This window comes from Hyaena hyaena, unplaced genomic scaffold (assembly GCF_003009895.1).
Source record: "Hyaena hyaena isolate Hyena2069 unplaced genomic scaffold, ASM300989v1 scaffold_111, whole genome shotgun sequence".
Taxonomy (NCBI): Eukaryota; Metazoa; Chordata; class Mammalia; order Carnivora; family Hyaenidae; genus Hyaena; species Hyaena hyaena.
Window position 1 is genome coordinate 878,431 of NW_024080743.1, and position 20,558 is coordinate 898,988.

General features: G+C 34.2%; 1 protein-coding gene across 9 annotated transcripts in view; it reads right to left on the bottom strand.

Annotated features, from left to right (window-relative positions):
* Positions 1 to 20,558, bottom strand: part of ZNF644 (zinc finger protein 644) — a 127,255-nt gene that overhangs the window by 42,927 nt on the left and 63,770 nt on the right. For 6 of the 9 annotated variants that reach the window (XR_005529127.1, XM_039236448.1, XM_039236447.1 and 3 more), the window contains 2 exons: positions 1,365 to 4,402; positions 577 to 1,182 (listed from right to left, as the gene is read on the bottom strand). The exons of the other annotated variants lie outside the window; for them this stretch is intronic. Coding sequence is in view for 5 of the 6 variants with exons in the window: in XM_039236448.1 (XP_039092379.1) it covers positions 577 to 1,182; positions 1,365 to 4,402 (3,644 nt within the window). In the remaining variant the exon portion in view is untranslated. The remainder of the gene's footprint in view (positions 1 to 576; positions 1,183 to 1,364; positions 4,403 to 20,558) is intronic. 9 annotated transcript variants of the gene reach the window in all.

Consider the following 20,558-nt stretch of genomic DNA (forward strand, 5'->3'; position numbering starts at 1 on the left):
CAAATATTTTATACTCACAACAATTCTCCAAAATTAAACTATCCCACAATACAGTGAGGAACTGGCGAGGGAGAAGTTTCTTTGGGTTAATCACAACACACAAGAGACACCAATCCATTCAGTTTAAAGAGTCTATTTTTGTTTGTTTGTTTGACCTAAGCAGAAGGAAAACCAAGAGCTAAATCTTGAAAACATTACCAACCTTGGAGCACTGGCAAATAAAGAACAGGTTTGTCATTCCAGTCATGCTACGCTTTTGAACAAGGTCAACCTCCCATCCATAGGACCATTCCCCAGTCACAGCAAATTTTATTTTTACAGATCAGCTTTTTGTTTGTTGGTGTGTTTTTATTCTCACCTTACATTCTGACCAAGAAATGAGGCACAAAGAATTCAGTGCTGATGAGCATCAACTGATGATTTATATAGAAATGACAGTATAACCAATCTCTGCTCTGCAAAAAAAGCAGCTTAAGTAAAAAGATTCTAAGAAGTATTTTCTACAGATATTCCATAAAAGTAAGCATAATTAAACTGTGTTTAAATTATATAAAACAGTCATAAACATCCTCTTACCTGAGTGCATAGTTAAGTCCATTCTTTGTGGCTGATACATCAACGGACTATCTTCACTTAGTGGAAGAACACACTTCTGAACAAATCTCTTTCTTGCAGTTTGATTATGAATTTTTTGAGGAGAAATAGCAGAATTCCTTTCTTCTCCCATCCTTTTATTTTTAAGCAGTTCTATCAGTGTAAGAGACTGATTCTTTTTTCCACTGGGCAGCTCTGGTTTTGTTTCATCATATTCATTTAAGAAACTCAGCCCCTCTTCTTCTGATGCAGACACTGATAAAGCTTCAGTCTTTAGGCCATTACGGTATGCTTCAAGAGGTATAACATTATGAGACAGAAAGTCATCACTTGATGCAAGTTTTTGAGCTACAAATGGTCTGGGAATAATACGGCGACTGTTCAATGCTTTTAAGATTTTTTCATATTTTTCTTCATTTTGCATCATTTCATTCAAAACACAGATAGGAGATTTGTGAGCATCCCATTTAGTCTTTCCAAGTCTTTTCAGATGGCCTCTAACATGATTCGATAATCCAATTTTAGTATCAAACCAACCACCACAGAGCTGACAAGTGTGTTCAGAAGTGGTTTCAGACTTCTCTATAGCTAAAACAAAAATTTTTTAAGAGTGACATCAGAATTTTTTATAAAGTGATCATCTAAAAGCCAATTAACTCTGAAAAATAAAATGATGTGATTCTGATAAAGACCAAATTTGAATAAAACCTTCAAATTCTTTGAATCTGAATATAGACATAATAGCCCAAATTATCTATGTGGAAACTTACCTTTTCTAACTCGCTTAACAGGTGTCCCTGTGCCAGTTCTTTTGAAATGTTGCATTTTGTCGCTTGTGGCTATTTGTTCTGGTGATACGACATGACGGGCTTCATAGCTTAATCCAGCTCTGTGAAGATGTCCTCGAACATGATTTGATAACCCAACACCTGTTTCAAATGTTGCTGGGCAGTAAGGACATGATTTCTTCTCAAGAGACAGATCAGTCCAGTGAAAAACAGAACTATGCTTTGACAATGAAGTTTCTGCATTTTCTAAATGCTGAGGATCATGTATCTCATGCAAAAAGTTATTAGTTCCAGCATCTTCATAATATTCAAAATAAAAGCCATCATTTTGATCATAACTAAGGGTAGCATTTTCTTCAGGCTCTTGACCTTCTACCTTGCTTTTAAAAAGTGGGAATAAGTTTACATGTTCTTGATTAATATCATTATAGGTTTCATCTTCTATGGCCTGTGTAGTGTAGTCGCTTAGCTCAACATTATCCCAGGAACTTTCATCTTCTGTTTCATAGCTATCTTTCTTTTCAGCAGAATTAAGTTTCTGCAAAACAACAACAGTCATTTTATGCAAGAAATCTGGATAGCTATCCAAGTCTTCTCCTCCAACAGAACTTTCCTTCTTGGATTCCTTAACTACTCTCTTTACAGCTACACGCCTGTGTTCTCTGAAGCTTTCTGGCCTTTTCGTGTCAGAGTTTTGAGGGTCTGAAATAAAACTATTGTTGTGAGAATTACTTGATGACGAGAACAGATGTAAAGAATTTAATGAACTGGCCTCTTCTTTTTTGAAATGTAGAGGATATGATTCACCTGATTTTTTGATCATTCTGTAGTTTTCATATTTGTGTCTATATAAATAGTTGCTATTTGCCTTGGCATTAGATTTTTCTTTTGCTGCTTGATGGAAATACTTAGGTTTTTGGTCAGTGCTGCTTTTAATCATAACAGTCTTGTGAGAATTGTTTTGATTGCACACATTTACACCTGACTGGGCAATGCTTTTCCGAGCTTTTTGTACTCTGTGTGGCCGCTTATGGAATTTGGAAAAATTACTTGATTGTGAGGATGATCCAAATGTTCGCTTTACATCTTGTTTTAAAGCAGAGTTCTTTGGAAATGTGGCTGACTGTTGTTTAATTAATGGTTTAGTGCTATCAATATCTACAGGTTCTTCAAGAATGTCACTTTTTCTTTTATCAAGTCCAAGAGGACTACCGTATGAATCAATGCATGATGACGAATGCAAGTACTCTACGTGTTTTTTTAAAATACTTCTGGCTGAAGTAGTAAAAGGACACATCTTACATATGTAGGTAGCTGATTTTTTGGATGATCCTATAACAGAGTCTTTCATGAAAGTCTTTTTTTGCGTTTTTCTCTGGGCTATATCAGAACTGACAATAGGGCATTTTACCACTGCTCCATGGGCAATGCCTCGATGGCATTCTAATTCATTTTCTGTCACTGCCATGAAGTTACACTCTTCACAGCAGTAGTACCTTTTATCTTTTTCATGGGTTTTAGCATGCTGCACAAATGTTTTAGGGCAATTGGTACCAAACACACACTGAGGGCACTGTAATCGTGCACTTCTTCCTTCATCCTGAAGTTCTTTTAATTCACGAATTTCCTCCATCAACTTCTGTCTTCTTTCTTGGTGAATAATCATATGCTTTAGAAGTGAGTTACGATCTCGAAATGTCCGTCCACATTCTCTACAAGCATATGGCCTTGGGACATTAAGATGGCGAAAGTGGCTATTCCCATCTAAATGATACATCATATGCCTGTGGAGGTGCTTCTTCTCCCTAAAATTCACATTGCACTTTGTACAGGGGTAGAAGGATGGCTCTTCGGTGCTGAAAGTAGCAGGTGACTCAGAATCACTTTCTTCACATTTCTTTTTTAAGGTATTGGAAAGAAAAGTGCTAGTATGAACGGGTGAACTGTCTTCTCCACACTTATCTGGGTTATAAATTAGATGCTGAAAAGCATCCACAGATTCCAAGTCTTCATCAGTTGACTCGGGCTTTACTTTTGATAATGCATATTTCTGTGAGTCTATTGCTTGTAGTTCTTCATTCTGTTCCAGAAAGTCTACTTCTAGCATTTTTGATTTATTGGGTATACAATTCGAATCACTAAAGCAATCCTCAGTATAACGAGTTATCTTGCTTACATCCATTTTTCGCTTTCTCTTTTTTTCTAGACCTACTTTAGAGTGAACTGGAGCTTTATCCACTGTGTCTTCATTAGTCATAAGAAACTGAATGAATTCTTTTTGGGGATCCCAGTTTGTATCATTTTCTGACCTAAATTCATCTGTACCTGAGGAAATTCCTGTTAATGTATCGACACAATCATCTTTTACCAATAAATCATCACTATCCTCACCCACCTCTACTTGATTTATTAAAGTGCTATCTGACTTTATACTACTCCCTACTGAATTCTGAATGTCACAACCAACGGAAGCAGAGGTAGGTAGTTTTTTAATGGAATGGGTTGGATTCTTAGCATGTGCTACATCTGATAACAAAAATAAAACTTGGTGTTGATTTGCTTTCTGTGGTGTAGATAGCTGAAGATCAGGTGCCACCTTCAAAGTTGAACAAGATTCTGTTGTTGGCTGATCCACAGGTTGTCCAGTGGTTAATGAAACACTGCCTTTATTCATACTGGAAGTCTTAGCTAAGGAGGAGTGTGAAACTGGTCCATTAACAGCAGCTCCTTTAGGCAAGATAAAGTTTTCACTAGAAACAGTAGGAGCACCAGCATGTATAAATAGAGTAGACTGGCCTCCACTTAAGGCTTTTTCAGATTTGTCCTTTGACAGTTCTTCAGGCAGAGTGAGCGTATTATTTTTCTGAAATGATGTTTGACAATCTTTTGGTTTATGAACTCCGCTCTCTTTGTCTGAGATAAAACTGTTGTTATCTAGGAGTTCTTCTTTAGCACCAGTAACATCGGTGTTTATCTTCAAATCATCCATATTGTTGGCAAGCCCATTTAACACATTTAGTCTAGAAAATGGAAGAAAAAAAATTTAGATTTGCATGAAAAAAAATTCTATTAGAATGTATGGAGAGTTCAAAGTACACAGTTTTATTTGCATAATTCCATTTTTCATATGGAGGTCCTAATAATTTTCTAAAAATGAAGAAACACTTTAAAAATTTGAAAGAATTTAAAAGTATCTGAAAGGTTAGGTTAATTTTTTTCTTTGTGGTAAGCAACAACAACTAATATTGAACATATACAAAGCACCTAGAGAACAGCAACATTAGAAATGGGCATATGAATTGCCTGTCTCCTTGGAAGAATGTAAACTCTCTGCGGGCAGGGACTGTACCTAGCCACCCTCATATCTTTGGAACCTAGCACAGTGCTTGGCATAGGTGCTCAGGCAATATTTGGTGAATAAAGGACTAACATGCTGAGTGAATAAAAACACAACTGTAAAATCAAATTGAAAGTGTGTAAGAGGAAAGTTTTCTTCCCATGAAACTTAGATCCCCTATTCTAATAATGCAAATTGCATCATAGTTCTGACTTCTTGACTCAGCAATCATAGCAAGGCCTTCAAAATATCCAATAATCCTCAAATACAATTTAAAGAATCTGCTATTTGGCAACCCTAGGTATGAACTATCTGAAATACCAGCATAAAATTCCATTAATTCTTTTCCTTTTGTATTTGGTAGTAAGTACATTCTAAATTTATTCATTCTCCAAATATTTACTGAGTCCTTACATGTGCCAGGAACTGCTCAATTATTAGGAAAACCGGTAGTAAACAAGACACACTAAGTGTCTGCTCTCTTCTTTTCCTCCATAGTACTTTAATTTGAATAACAATACTATTTTAAGACAAAATGAACGTAACAATCTGGTATTTAGAAATCAAAGCATTTTCAATATAGTTCATTATTTCTAATATCTTTTATGGTACCAATTATATGTTCTGTAAAACATTATATCTAGTTAAAGAATAAAAGAATTATTTCTAATTACTTTAGTATTTCACAACTTAGAACAAGTGCTTGTAAATACAAGCTTACTCTTTCCACAAGATGTGTTCTTTAATACAACAAATATTATAAATAATACCACAAAAATATTTTCTTTGGCACTATTATGTATACCAACAATTTTTCTGTCCCTATAGGTCTCAGAATTGTTTTGAGATTGGCAAATGTCCACAGTAATAAAAATAGACTTCCAATAAGATCACATTCAATGATATCACCCCAAAATGGTGCTAATGCAGCACCCAGCAGGAGTCTCTACATCACATACACAGAAGTTAAAAATGGGCAGCACATAAACATGTGTTAGGGAAGAGTGTGCAAATGTCAATGAAAAGAAAAGCAAACCTTGATGCTGTACTATTACTCATTCCTGACATTTCTAATTACAAAAAAAAAGTAAAATGTCCAAATAGGAACAATCTCATAATCTCATAAATCTGACATGGACAACAGAATTTTTCGACAACTGGCCTGAAAGACGCTTAAGAGTTCCTACTTATTATAATCACAGGGGTAGACAAATATATGCTCAGTCAATTTGAAAGCCTATATTAGCTTTTCTCAACAGGAAGCAATGTTGCTAACGAAGTGGTAAATTCAGTGTTAATGAGTGGCTTCACTGTTACCACCTCAGAGGTAAAACCTTCTATGTTCCATGTTCCACCCATCTGTTCTGGTGTTAGAGGTTCAGAGATGGAACAGACGCTTCCCATTTAAAGCAACTTCATTGGTACCCCCTGAACAGCAGGGTGACAAACTATGAGAATATCATGTCTGCTTGGAGACTGCATTCTCATTACCAGAATGGCCTTATATGAGCCTTCCATAAGTTCACATTCTAAAGATACCAAACTGTTTTGCTCAAAAACACAGACAAAATATATGTATGCAACATATCCTCTATATCTATAAACACATCTAGCGGAAGGAAAAAAAACAGAAGATCAAATTAAATATTGTTAAAATATAAAATGAAGTCTTTAACAAAGTTGTCCTTCACACCTAATGAAATATGCCTAACTTGTCCCCAAATTAATGATAGCTCTACTCAAAAAGAGAGGTTGTTCTTTTTTCAGAAGATTTCTTATTAGCACATTGATACTAAATGTCCATCAGTTTAAAAATATGCTACAAGAAACTGTCTCAGTAAGCTAGTATTTTAGTAACAATAAAAAATTTGTCCTGGTTTAATTTTCTGAACATCTCTCAACCAAAACATGTTCAAAATACATTTTTTTCTTAACAGTATTCCAAACTCAGCTGTTGCGCTGAGATATAATGCAGAATGCCGAATCATCAAAATCATCAAAATCTGTTACAGTGAATAATGGATCTAGAATTTTGACAACAAAATTTATTTCCCTACATTCACAGATGGTTATGTGGCATCTAGGCAAGAAAGCATTTGACCAATAATGCTTTCACACTGTTTCAAAGTTTTTCCAACTATCTCTATGTAGCCAAATATATGTAACAGAGCCATCAGACACCAGTTTATGTTAATATAACTAAGCAGAGAACATATTGGAAGGTAGACATTATTCATAAAGTTCAAAAAAGGGAAGCTAATAAAATAAACTCATATTTTTTGGAATCCTCAAATTTCAGTGAATTTGCTGTTATCAATTAGGATATTTTAATAAAACACTTAGATGCTATTACTATGTCCTTCTCCATGTAATCATATAACCACAGACATTTTCTTTTAAATGAATTTTAAAATGTTCTTTAAAAAAATTCACACACTTTATAAAAAGCTGCAAATGGAACTTTAAATCTACATAAAACATATTTCGGTTTCTAGAAAATCATAATGAGTTCTACAGCTATAACTGCCTGTAGTTATATACTGTGAGCATTAAAAAAAATAGTACAAAGGTCAGATCTGTCTTCAAGATGACAGATCATCACTTTTATGCCTGAAGCTAGACTTATTGTCTTAGAAACTTCAAACATCAGTATTTTTGCAAACTATCAGCACTTGCTATAACACCCTCACTACACTACATCTTGAGGTTACTACAGAAGAAATGAGGTGATAATTGCATATTAACATAATTATTCTGTAATCCCTCTGAGCAAGCTTCCTAGGTCACTCAGTAATTCAGATTAGATACAACCTTCCTGTCATCAAATCTATGCTGTCCACTTTCTGTTCATGAATAATTTTTTATAAAATTAGCTTAATTTCATTCTTTTATGTACATTATTAATTGTATTTATTGCAAGTAGGTTAATACTTTGTGGGCACTTATTACATAATACCAACCTTTGTCATGCAGTATAATTTCATACAAAAATATAATACGATTTGCCCTCATTCTACATTAGCTCATTAATAGCTGTATTACACAGCTATAAATAAATTATAATGTTGCCCACTAGCTGAGTTACAGTTAAGATCTGTCAGGTTTTCACAAACCCCATGTTCATTTAAATTATCCTCGAGAACACATGACAACTTCAGTTAGTCATATATGAGACTGGGTCAAGAAGAAAAAAACATTCACAACTGTCATTCTAATTGCAAAAACAAATCTTAATTAACTGAAATACCACATCTACAATTACTGTGATAGTTAAGTCTATATATACTGTACACAATGCTCAAATGTATATATACCCGAGCCTCACCTAGTATACAATGTAAGTGAAGACAGAGTATACCGTATAACCATACCACCCAGGTAGTATCCTACTCTGGATGTCATTGAGAGGAAATACTAAAAAAATACAGAAATTCATAAGGGTATCCAGCACACTACATAATGAAATAAAGAGAACATTTGGTATGCTTAGCCTAATAATTAGTCAATACAATGAACAGTCTGCTAATGTTTGAAGGCATGCCATATAAAAAAAGGTATGTTTGTGTCTTACACAACAATGAACTGAATGGCTCAGCAGATTGAACTATTGTTAGGAACACAGTAGAAGGTAACATGGCACTGGAGATTGGATAAGATGATTTCTAACATCCTCTCTGATATGTAATATAATTGTTAAATGCTTGGTTATTACATTATTAACATTTAACATTATTTGAAATAATGAGCTAAAAATGGAAGTGAAAATTACACTGTTGGGACTTTAAATTCAAAATTACTTGAAAAAAATCCTTTGGTTGGGGCGCCTGGGTGGCTCAGTTGGTTAAGTATCCGACTTTGGCTCAGGTCATGATCTTACAGCTCATGAGTCAGGCTCTGTGCTGACAGCTCAGAGCCTAGAGCCTGTTTCTGATTCTGCCTTCCCTCTCTCTCTGCTCCTCCCCCTCTTGCACTCTTGCTCTCACCCAAAAATAAACAAATATTAAAAAAATTTAAAAAAAAAGAATCCTTTAGTTAACTTGTAATATGTTGATAAGCTGATTCTTGAACAATAAAAGTATGGTACTAAATGACTAACACACAGGCCACAGAGCTATCTGCATCATGAAAACTATATACAAAGAGATTTTTTGTACTGGTAATATTCCCCCCCGCCCCCCCCCCCACCAAATTATCAGTGAGTTTAAACAGACAGAAAATACACAAATAATGAGCAGAAAAGTAAAACAAGAATAAAATACATCCAGCACATAATGCTTTCTTGCCAGGAGCATGCAGCCCTGTCATTACAAACTAAGATCTCTATATGTGATTTTACCACCTTTAATTTTTACCATCAAATTATACTGAACTTGTCCAGGAGTTTTATTTCTGATGCCATGAATGATCCTCATTATTTAATAGGAAGATGTAACAAATAGTAAGGTTCTAGATCGTAAACACCTAATGACAAAGTGATTCTTACTGCCAAATATACTAAACAGTAAACATAATCTGACATATCTCAAGAAGCAGGTAACTACAAGAAGGACAAAGGGTGGTGGGGAAGCCATAAAGGCCTAACTTTAACAACATGGCAAAACTATAAAATAATAAAAAGCAACAGTAGTAGAAAAACAAACAGATATTCACTAATCAAAGGCTAATTTCCTAATGAAGTTTTGTAACAGAAGAGGCAATGTAATAAATTACATTTGTAACCAAAGGAGAATGTTAGGTCCTATTCAGCTATGGAATGAATGCTTGTTGCATTGTTTATACTTTCATATAGTCAGAACAAGATACATGATCATCACAGCTTTGATAGATAGAATAAATGTGCGCATATGCACATGGCTCGTTCAACAAGAACAATTCATGTTTTTTTTTTTTAAATTAAAACGAGTGGTAACCTCTTTATATATTTTTCAAACAGACCAAATTTTTGACCACATTAACATGAATATAAATGTGTCAGCTCCACACTCCAAAGGTAGTGTGTCATCTCTGCTCTCAACCAATTAACTGCCATTGATTGATATTTTACTTTGACTTTTCTAGTGTTCTTCAGTCTATGATGAGTTTCCTCTTTGTGCTTAGTTTTGAGATATTTTATAAACATTAACCCATCGTGTCCAATAAACGCAAAAGAAGTACAAGTGTTAAAAGTCCTAGGAAGACAAAACATAATTGTATTAGAAGTGAAAATAGACAATAAAAACATCCAAAGTGGTAATGTAAATATTATATATGCATATGGAATGAACTGCTTGAGAACAGAAATAATTCGGAAAAACAAAGAAATTTCACCATTAAGAAATTACTGTGCTTACACATTTGATAATAACCAGCAAGAGATATAAACAAATGTGACAAAGGAAGTTTTGAAGTACAAAATCAGCATCAATGTCAGATGTCTACTTGCCCAATGGTTTTCAGAAAAGGCTAGGAACTTGTTCAAGAACTTAAAAGCTAAGAATGTTCAAAGTGCTGTGGATAAAACTTCTGCCCCAAACACATGATGATTCCACAGGACCAAGGTCCAGTAGAATACACACATCAAAGTAAGTGACATGACGGCAAATGCAAACAACTGGGCTTTGAAGGAATTCCTTACAACATTTGAAGAGATATTTTGGCCTTAAAAGACTGCATGAAAAATAATAAATTGTTTCCTTCTAATACTCACATAATTTTGTTCTTTCAAATTGAAAACTTTGTATATTCAACTGTATGCACAATTTTTAAAACAATTTTTAATGTTTATTTATTTTTGAGAGACAGAGAGAATGTGAGCAGGGGAGGGTCAGAGAGAGGAGACACAGAATCTGAAGCAGGCCCCAGAATCCAAGCTGTCAGCACAAAGCCCAAAGTGGGGCTGAAACTCACAAACTGCAAGATCATGACCTGAGCTAATCAGTTGCTTAACTGACTGAACCACTCAGGCGCCCTAAAACTATGCACATTAAAAAAAAAAAACTTTTGTAGATTTTATAGTTAAAGTAAAACTATTATTATAAAAGTCCCATTAATTCATTTGGTAGTCACATTAGTAGTAGTATTTTAAAAATACAAAATTATTTATAGTCTAAAGAGAATAAACTTGAACATTATAACATCAAGAGAACAAATTATTTCTTAATTTTACTGAAAGGGGCTCAGATTGTAGAAAGAAAAATTTTGTAATAATCTGTAATAAGTACTTAACCATTTACCTGTATTATGTACATTTAAACTTTAGTATATAAATTCAAACTTCTATATATTTAGATGGGTAAGTTTGACACTCTCACTGAGAACTAGAAAAATGAAACAAAACCAGTTTTATTTTCTATAAAATATTTCCATTCTATGTGAACTCTCTTACTGATTTCATTTATTCAACTTACCTTTTCTACTTTCTCTAATATCAGCCCCCCAAATACAATTATCTTCTAAGAAAAATATTCCAAAGTAATTACTATTCTAGAATTATATTCATTTAGGAAGATAAAATTCAAATACAAGAGATCTGCTCTACTTGAAGCAAAATGTGCAGGAGTATGTACCTTTCTTGCACCAATGTCTTAAAAAAAAAAAAGAACATATATTTTTTGTGATGGCAAATCACAAGCCGGCTATTAATTTTTTCTGATTTTACCAGTTTTCCTCATTACATGTTCAATTCTAGAGATTTATTTCTAAAACCAAAGACATTCATTTGTTGTGAATTTAAATAATTTCAAAATCTCACCAAAATGTTAAAGAAAACACTATGTAATATTTAGAAATGCAAATACTTATTAATAATCAAATGTACACAGGTCTATTCAAACAAGTGTTATTTAAAAGTAGCAACTTTGAATCATAAAGAGACTTACAGAACACATGATTTATAGTTTACTCAGTATCTGTAACACCAAAATGTCCTGAATAGTATACTACTGTTTTAAAAAAGGTGACTAAAGCTATTTAAAATGGAGATCATATCAGATAAATTTTTAATTATTTCAAGATTAATAAAATGGTACTGCTGGTGCTTTTTACTGCATTTCTATCTAACTGAGGTAGACTATATATAGGACACACATGTATAAATAATTGTTATCAGTAAAAAGCAATACATTATGTCTGCAGTGAGTAATACATTTCATAGTTCAGAGGAAGTAGAAGGTCCTATAAAATATCATGGATAAGAAAAGCCTCAGAAAAGCAAGGGTTTTAGCTAAATTTTATAGTGTAGTATGCCAAGATAATCACTCTTTGGTAGCACACATGCGCAGGTTTGAAAAATGGCTCCGCAACTTCCACCTTGGGGCAAAGTTATTCCAACTCTCCTTAAATTTCAGTTGCTTCATCAATAAAATAAGTATGAAAACCTACTAAAAGGATTGTGAGGATTAAATAAGACAACATAAAACATACAGCACAGAACGTGGCATTTAGTAACTACTCATTAAGTGTTAATTCTTTAGGACGCTTGCCAATAATTTGTTTCACTTATGGAATGATGACACTGAATTTGTACACTGCTCCTACTGATGCAGGAGACCCTTACAAGCAGAAATTTATTCTGGGAAGAGATACCTGGCACCTTAATACCACTCTTAAGGTAGAAACAGGATAAACAGGCAGAAGCTAAGGAGTCAGAAAGAAGCAGTATGTCTTAAGAGTTGCTGGGGCTTAAAGAATAACACTCTTGCAGGGATAAAGCAGGGTTTCAGTAAAAGGATATTCAATGTGCAATAAAGAGGGGAATCACCGTGCTTGACCCAGTGTGCCAAGGAAAAAGGACATGAAGTGGCCACTTAGGATTTAGGAGTTTCTGATTCCTTAGCGTCTATCAGGGACATGTATTTATTCTTCCTCTCTCATAAAATGCCAATGAAATGAAAAGAGAAGAACTAGAACAGAAAGGCATACCAACGTGGATGAAACCATAAACTAGAATGGTAGTAGATGAGGACTGTTGCAAAGAATTGAGATGACAATCCCAAATAAAACAAAGAAACAAAAAACTCCACTAAAAACAAGTTTTATGGCAAAAAATATGAACCAGAAAAGCAAGTGACTTTTCAATGTCAAGATTAAATGTTCAAAGGTGCTATAACTTCATAGTTGGAGGTTAAAATTATTTTGACTACAGAATCCTGTACAGAGACAGATTACATAATATTCAAGGGTAAAGGCATACAGTCTCTAAGTTTACCACTTACCCACCAGTCAGAAAGGTTTTCCCAAATGGTTGAATATGTAGGGGATATGTGTCCTGAAAATGGCTAAAATTAGTGTGTTAAGTGTATTATTATTATTATTATTAAATACAAGTGATTGAAATATAGAAATTTAAATGCTTGTATTATAATGTTAATCACTAGCATAAAAACAAGTAAATATACATAATGTTTTTAATTTCTATAAACTATTGTGGCTTTTTTACGATTTTATTTTTAAGTAATCTCTACACCCAACATGGGGCTCAAACTCAAAACCTCAACATCAAGAATTGTGCACTCCATCAAACTGAGACAGTCAGGTGCCCCTAAGCTACTGTGTTTTAAGTAATGAAGTACAATGTGCTCTAAGCAAGAGGGTGACAAAGAACTTTGAAATAAAAAAATACTAAGCAACAACTATTAACAACAAAACAACTCTCAACAGAGGAGTTGAAGAGCAGAGTGAATACGGCTGATGAAATGAGTCATATTCTTAAAGAAATACAAAATCTACATCCATAAATTATATCACATAGGAATTATAGAAAAGCACCCCCAGGGAATGGAGACGAGGACACAATAGAAAAAAAAGTCAGAGCTTAGGAAATGCAGTAATCTTCAGATTAACAGGGCTCAATCAGTGTTCAGAGAATGAAGAAAAAGACATGCCTCTTGAGAAGTCCTGGGGAAATTTCAGGTCTCTAAGAATAAGAAGTAGAACTCTGCTCATTGCCAGGAAACAAGACAAAAACAAAAACTAGACTATCTACAAAAACAAGAATACACAATTCATCATCAGCAGTAGCATCAGATTTTTGAGGAAAAATATTTTAAAATCAAATTTGTGAAAAAAATGCCTCCTCTATGTTTCCCACTCTCTACCACTTCAGTTACCAATGTAAGAGTCTGGTATATCCTTCCACTCCTTTTTCTTATTCATACAAACATACATATGTATGTGTTTATTTTGTGATTATCTTTATAGAAATGGGATCATACAATATACAGGCTACAATAAATAACCATGCACAGTACTGTTTTATTTCAATAATATAGATTTTTCAAAGTTGCATGAGCATTTTGGCTTAATACACATTTCTAGATCATTTCACCAAATTTCTATCACTATGCATATCTACTTCCAATCTGTACGAATGTCTATTTCCCTACAGTCTTACCATTTTTACCAGCATCATGGTCAAAGATGTGTAAATACTTTTCAACCCAGAATTCTAGAACTACCACTCAAGCATGAGAACAAAATACAGACGTTTTGGACAAACACAGATTCCAAAAGTTTACCATGCACAGATTAGGGAATTACTCATGGAGTAATTCTCAGACATAGAGAGACAAGAACATATAGAAAGAAAAGACCTAAGAATCAATAAACATTAATGAGCAATCAAACCACTGAAAATGGCAACTAAATGTCTTAACTGTTGACAATTGTTCAAAAAGGATGCCTATGAAAAGAGGGTTATATGGTATTTAATAATATGGAAACAAAAGCCCAAAAGAGTTCAAACTAGTGGACACTGATTCAAAGAAAATCTTTTTTAAATGTTTATTTTTGAGAGAGAGGGTGCAAGCAGGGAAGGGGCAGAGAGAGGGGGACAGAGGATCCGAAATGGACTCTGTGCTGACAGCAGAGTCCAATGTGAGGCTCGAATTCATGAAGCATGAGAGTGTGACCTAAGCTGAAGTCGGATGGTTAACTAAGCCACTCAGGTGCCCCTCAAAGAAAATCTTTTTAAAAATGTATTAAAATGTTGGGGCGCCTGGGTGGCTCAGTCGGTTAGGCATCCGACTTTGGCTCAGGTCACGATCTTGTGCCCCATGAGTTTGAACCCCCGCATCAGGCTCTGTGCTGACAGCTCAGTGCCTGGAGCCTGCTTCAGATTCTGTGACTCCCTCTCTTTCTGCTCCTCTCCCACTCATGCTCTGTCTCTCAAAATAAATAAATGTTAAAAAAAATTTTTTTAATGTATTAAAATGTTAAGGGTAACCAAATAAAATAATGAAATAAGATATATAATTTCAAATCTGGAATTAAAAGTAAATAACATTTGATTATATTAAAATAAAAAGTAACAATAAAAGACAGAAAAGAGAAAATAAAAAGAAAGCAAAATGAACTCCAAACACATCAGTCCTGTTAATAAATATAAAAAGTTTATGGGCAGCTTGGGTGGCTCAGTTAAGTGTCTGACTTTGGTTCAGGTCATGATCTCACGTTCCATGAGATCAAGCCCTGCGTTGGGCTCTGTGCTGACAGTGTGGAGCCTGGAGCCTGCTTCAGATCCTGTCTCCCTCTCTTTCTGCTCCTCCCCTGCTTGCACTCTGTCTCTCTCAAAAAGAAACATTAAAAATAATTCTTGTACTTTATTGAAAAAGAAAGTTTATAAATTAAGAAAAAGGTATTTGTATTTGTTTTATTTTAAAGTATGCTGTATATTGTTTATAAAGGAAATGTTGAGGTTAAAAATAAAATGATGAAAAGATAAACTAAGCAAATGTTAAGAAAACAGGTGTCTTCACTATCAGAAAAATCAAATGGAATTTAAGGCAAAACAGCACTAAACCTGCTAAATATGAATACTACATATAATAAAGTATACAAGTCACCAAGAAGATATAATATTCATGAACCCCTTTGCACACAACAAAATGGTTACAAGATATATAAATTATAAACATCTACAAGTATTATATATAAATTGTAAACACCTACAAGTATTATGGGAAACTGACAGTCACAGAGGGAGGCTTTAAACACTTCTCCTCAAAAGCCACACACCAAGAATATTCCAGTTTTCTTTACCCATCTCCTCTTTCAAGATCACCCTTCTCTCTCACTTTACAAAAGAAAGGTTCCCAAATACAAATCTGCAACCTTCCCCACTGACCTCACTTGCTCAGCTCAATAACCTTGGAGTAATCTTCCTTATTCATTTATTCATATTTCATATGAAAACCATCAAGAAATCCTATTGTCAGCATCTTGAAATTACATCCAGAATCCAATCACTGCTCACTACTGCTACATCCAGGTCCACTATTATCTCTCCCCTATACTCATTCAACAGCTTCCTAATCTGGTTTCAGTGTTATCTACCCTTCCCCAGCTACTGTCTATTCTCAACACCACAACTAGAGGGGTCATTTTAAAACTTAAGACAGATAATGTTCCTCAAAATCCTTCAATGGCTCCCTGTCTTTCCCTCTTAGAGAAAAAAACCAATGTCATTTTAGCATTTTGACCTTGTTTTTTACTCCTCTCCCCAACTCACTCAGTCCTAGTCACACTGGCTTCCTTACTATTTCCTGAAGACAGGCTCTCCCATGCTAAGGTCTTAGTATTACTGACCATTCCCCAGCTGGAACACTGTCTCCCAGATACACATAACAAATTCCCTAATTCAAGCCTTTGATCAACCATTTTCTTTTGAATAATGCCTCCCTGTACTACTCTGATTAAAATTACATCCCAAATTCTCTCACCTTCTCTCCTCTGCTGACATTCTCAAGTAAACTTACACTGGTTCACCCCTTTTTACCCCAAAACACTTACCACCTTCTAACACACTGTACAACATCCTTATTTATTACGGTTATTACTTGTGTGTCCCTCCTAGAGAACTAAATCACAAGGGCGTAGATCATTGTATTTATTAACAGAATTTCTCAAGGGTCTAGAAGAAGGCCACCATCAAGAACCTTGGTATTGTACATTGCTCTGGTAATGCTCTGTGTAAAAGCCTCTGGAAATGAAATAAAAGGAGGTTTGGGAAATACAAACTTCCTTGCCATGGAAGCAAAGCAAACAATATGGAAAGGCTGCATAGTCTTAGTGCATTGAAAAAACAATTCAAGACAAGATTCCAGTGTTCTGTCTCTCTCACTATGCCTTCAATTTTCTATCTACTTTCCTTTCTCTCATACCCCTCTCATTCCACTTCCCATTTTTAGAATTAAAATTCAGAAATGAAAAGGATGTCAACAGTGGCAGGTCTAACAATTGAATCTAAAAAAGTAAAGTCACATTTTTACTGACACTTTGATTTAGCTAAGAAGAATTGGCTTTGTTAAACTGTTAAGTGGCCAACATTTTCTGTAAGCTGAATGAATAAATCTACAGTACAAACATTTTGAAGAAATTAGATTTATAGCATGTACACAATGTATAAATGTTAATTATTTTCCTTATGACAAAAAAATCCAAATACCAACTTAAAAATGCCAGTTTTCCAAAATTCTCTTAGGAAATACAAAAGATAAACGTCTATAAAGACCATGACCAAATAGAGAGCGCTATACAACAAGAAATAGACATTCTTATTTTATAACCTAAGTGGAACATTATGAAGTCTGATTATATAAGGATCATCGAGAAACTGCCAAAAGAGACAGAAATCATGTTGACCATATTCTCTGGCCACCATGCAATGAAACTAAAAATTAGATACAATTAAAAGGTTAATATATATGTCAATTATATCTCAATAAAAGTGGGAGAAAAATAGTATCTATAAAAACAAAACAAAGAGTGAACTATAAAAATAAAACAAAAAGTCAGAACAAAGAATGAATAAAAGAGATACAAAAGGATAGAAAATGGAGAAAAGAGTCAAAAAGAGGAAAGAGCAAAAAGATCTAGCACATATTTAATGGGAATCCCAGAAGAAAAGGAGAGAGAAAACATATAGAAGCAACACTTGAAGAGATAATGGGTGCAAATATTCTAAACCTGACAAGAGACATCAAACCACAGTTTCTAGAAGCACCAGGAATTGTTAAGATGGATATAATAAAAAGAAAAATACACTTAGATACAATATAGTAAAGGTGATGACAATGCTAAACAATAAGAAAATCTTAAAAGTTCCAGCAGAAAAAAGAATACATACGAAGAGACAATAATTAGACTGAAAAAAAAAAAAAAAGCAGCTAACTCCTGAAGTCCAAGAACTACTCTGATGCTTTCAGCTAAGTTATACTATTGTCTTGTTGAACATAAAAATACCTCACAGAATAATCAACTCAGACAAGGTACTGTGTAACAAAGTATCAAATTTGACTTTCTGCCACTAAATGAATTCACTATTATCAATTCTTTACCAATTGTAAGTTTATCCCAGCTTCAATGTGCCTTCCCTATTAACTAGTTAATATTTATTAATATTAATTTCTTAAGATGGCAATCCTGAGGTGAATGAAAACAAATTACAATATACAAAAACATGGAATGTAGCAAAAGCATGAGAAGGAAATTCATAGCTATAAGTGCTACCATTAAAAAAGAGAGCAAATCAATACCTACTTTTACACCTTAAGGAACTAGAAAAATGAAGAGCAAACTAAACCCAAAGCCAGCAGAAGGAAGGAATAAATATTAGAGCACAGATAAGTAAATATAAAAATAGAATAAAACAAATAAAAAGTTGGTTCTTTTTAAAAGATCGACAAAATTAGCAAGTTGACTAAGAACAAAAAAGAGAAGATACAAATAATTAAAATCAGAAACAAAGGTAAGGACATTAATACAGACCTTAGAGAAATTAAAAGGATTATAGGAGAATACCATGGACAATTAGACATCAACAAATTAGATAATCTAGATGAAATGGACAAATTTCTAGAAACATAAACCTGACTCAACAATAAATATAAAATCTAAACAGATCTTTAACAGGTAAAGAAACTAAATCAGGGTCGCCTGGGTAGCTCAGTCAGTTAAGCATCTTGACTTCAGCTCAGGTCATGATCTCGTGGTTCATGAGTTCGAGCCCCGCATTGTGCTCTGTGCTGACAGCTCAGAGACTGAAGCATGCTTCAGATTCTGTGACTCCCTTTCTCTCTGACCCTCCACTGCTCACACTCTATCTTTCTCTCTCAAAAATAAATAAACCTTAAAAAAAAAAAAAAGAAACTGAATCAGTAATCAAAAACCTCTCAAAAAGGAAAAGTCCAGGATCAGATGGTTTCAGTAATAAATTCTACCATTTAGAGAATTAACACAGATCCTTCACAAACTTCTAAACATGGAAGAAGAGACACTTCTTTTTTTCTTTATTGTTTATTTTTGAGAAAGAGAGAAAGTGAGCTGGGAGGGTCAGACAAAGTGAGACACAAAAGACCTGAAAGTGGGCTCTGTGCGTACAGCAGACAGCCCAATGTGGGACTCTAACTCATGGAAGAATGAGATTGTGACCGGAAGTCACTCAACTGACTAAGCTACACAGGTGCCCCATGAAAGAGGAAACACTTCTTAACACATTTTATATGCTAGCATTACCATAAAACCAAAGCCAGACAAAGATACTGAAAGAAAATTACAGCCCATATGAATACAGATGTAAAAATCTCAACAAAATGCTACCAAACTGAATCCAACAGCACATTAAAGGAATTATATATTCAGCCAAGTGGGATTTATTCCAGGAATGCAAAGATGGTTCAATATAAGAAAAGTAATTAATGTAATACATCATATTAACAGACCAGAGGAAAAAAATACATTAATACTTCAACAGACACAGAGTACTTCATAAAATCCAATACTGTTTCATGACTAAATCACTCAGCAAACTAGGAAAAAAAAGGAATTTCCCTAAATAATAAAAGACATCCATGAAAAACCCAGAGCTAACAGTATATTCATCAATGGTGAAAACCAAGCTTTCACTCTAAGATCTGTAAAAGACTGCCTGCTTTCACCACTGCTATTTAATACTGTACTGGAAGTCCCAGCCACAGCAATTATATACAAGAAAAATAAATAAAAAGCACCCAAATTGGAAAGGAAGAAATAAAACTATCTCTATTTGCAGATGGCATGATTTTAATTATTTTGAAAATCTCATAAACTCCACATACACACAAAAAAACCCTACTAGAGATAATATAATAACCCAATTCAAGCAAATTTGTAGTTATAAGATCAACATACAAAAATCTGTTATGTTTCTCTAAGCCATTGATGAATGATCCAAAAGGAAATTAAAATTCTATCTACAAAAGCATCCAAAATAAAACACCTAAGAATAAAAGTAACTATGGGAGTAAAAGGCTTATATATTTAAAATGACAAAACAATGGTGAAAGAAATTAAAGGAGGTGTAAGTAAATTGAAAGACCTACCATGTTCATGCATCTGAAGGTGAAATATTGTTAGAACGACAAAACTTCCCAAAGTGATCTACAGATTCAGTGTAATCCCTATGAAAATTCTCATGGCCTTTTTTTTCCCTTTCAGAAATGGATAAGCTGACACTCAAATTCATATGGAACTGCAAAGGTATCTGAAGAGCAAAAGTAATATTGAAAAGAAAGTAGGAGTACTCACTCTGATTTAAGAACTTATCATAGGGGCGCCTGGGTGGCTCAGTCGGTTAAGCGTCCGACTTCGGCTCAGGTTATGATCTCACAGTTCGTGGGTTCGAGCCCCACGTCAGGCTTTGTGCTGACAGCTAGCTCAGAGCCTGAAGCCTGTTTCAGATTCTGTATGTGCCTCTCTCTGACCCTCCCCTGCTCATGTTCTCTCTCTCTCTCTCAGAAATAAATAAAACATGAAAAATTTTTGAAAAAATAAAATAAAAAAAAAAATAAAAACTTATTATAAAGCTATAGTAACCAGTGTGGTTC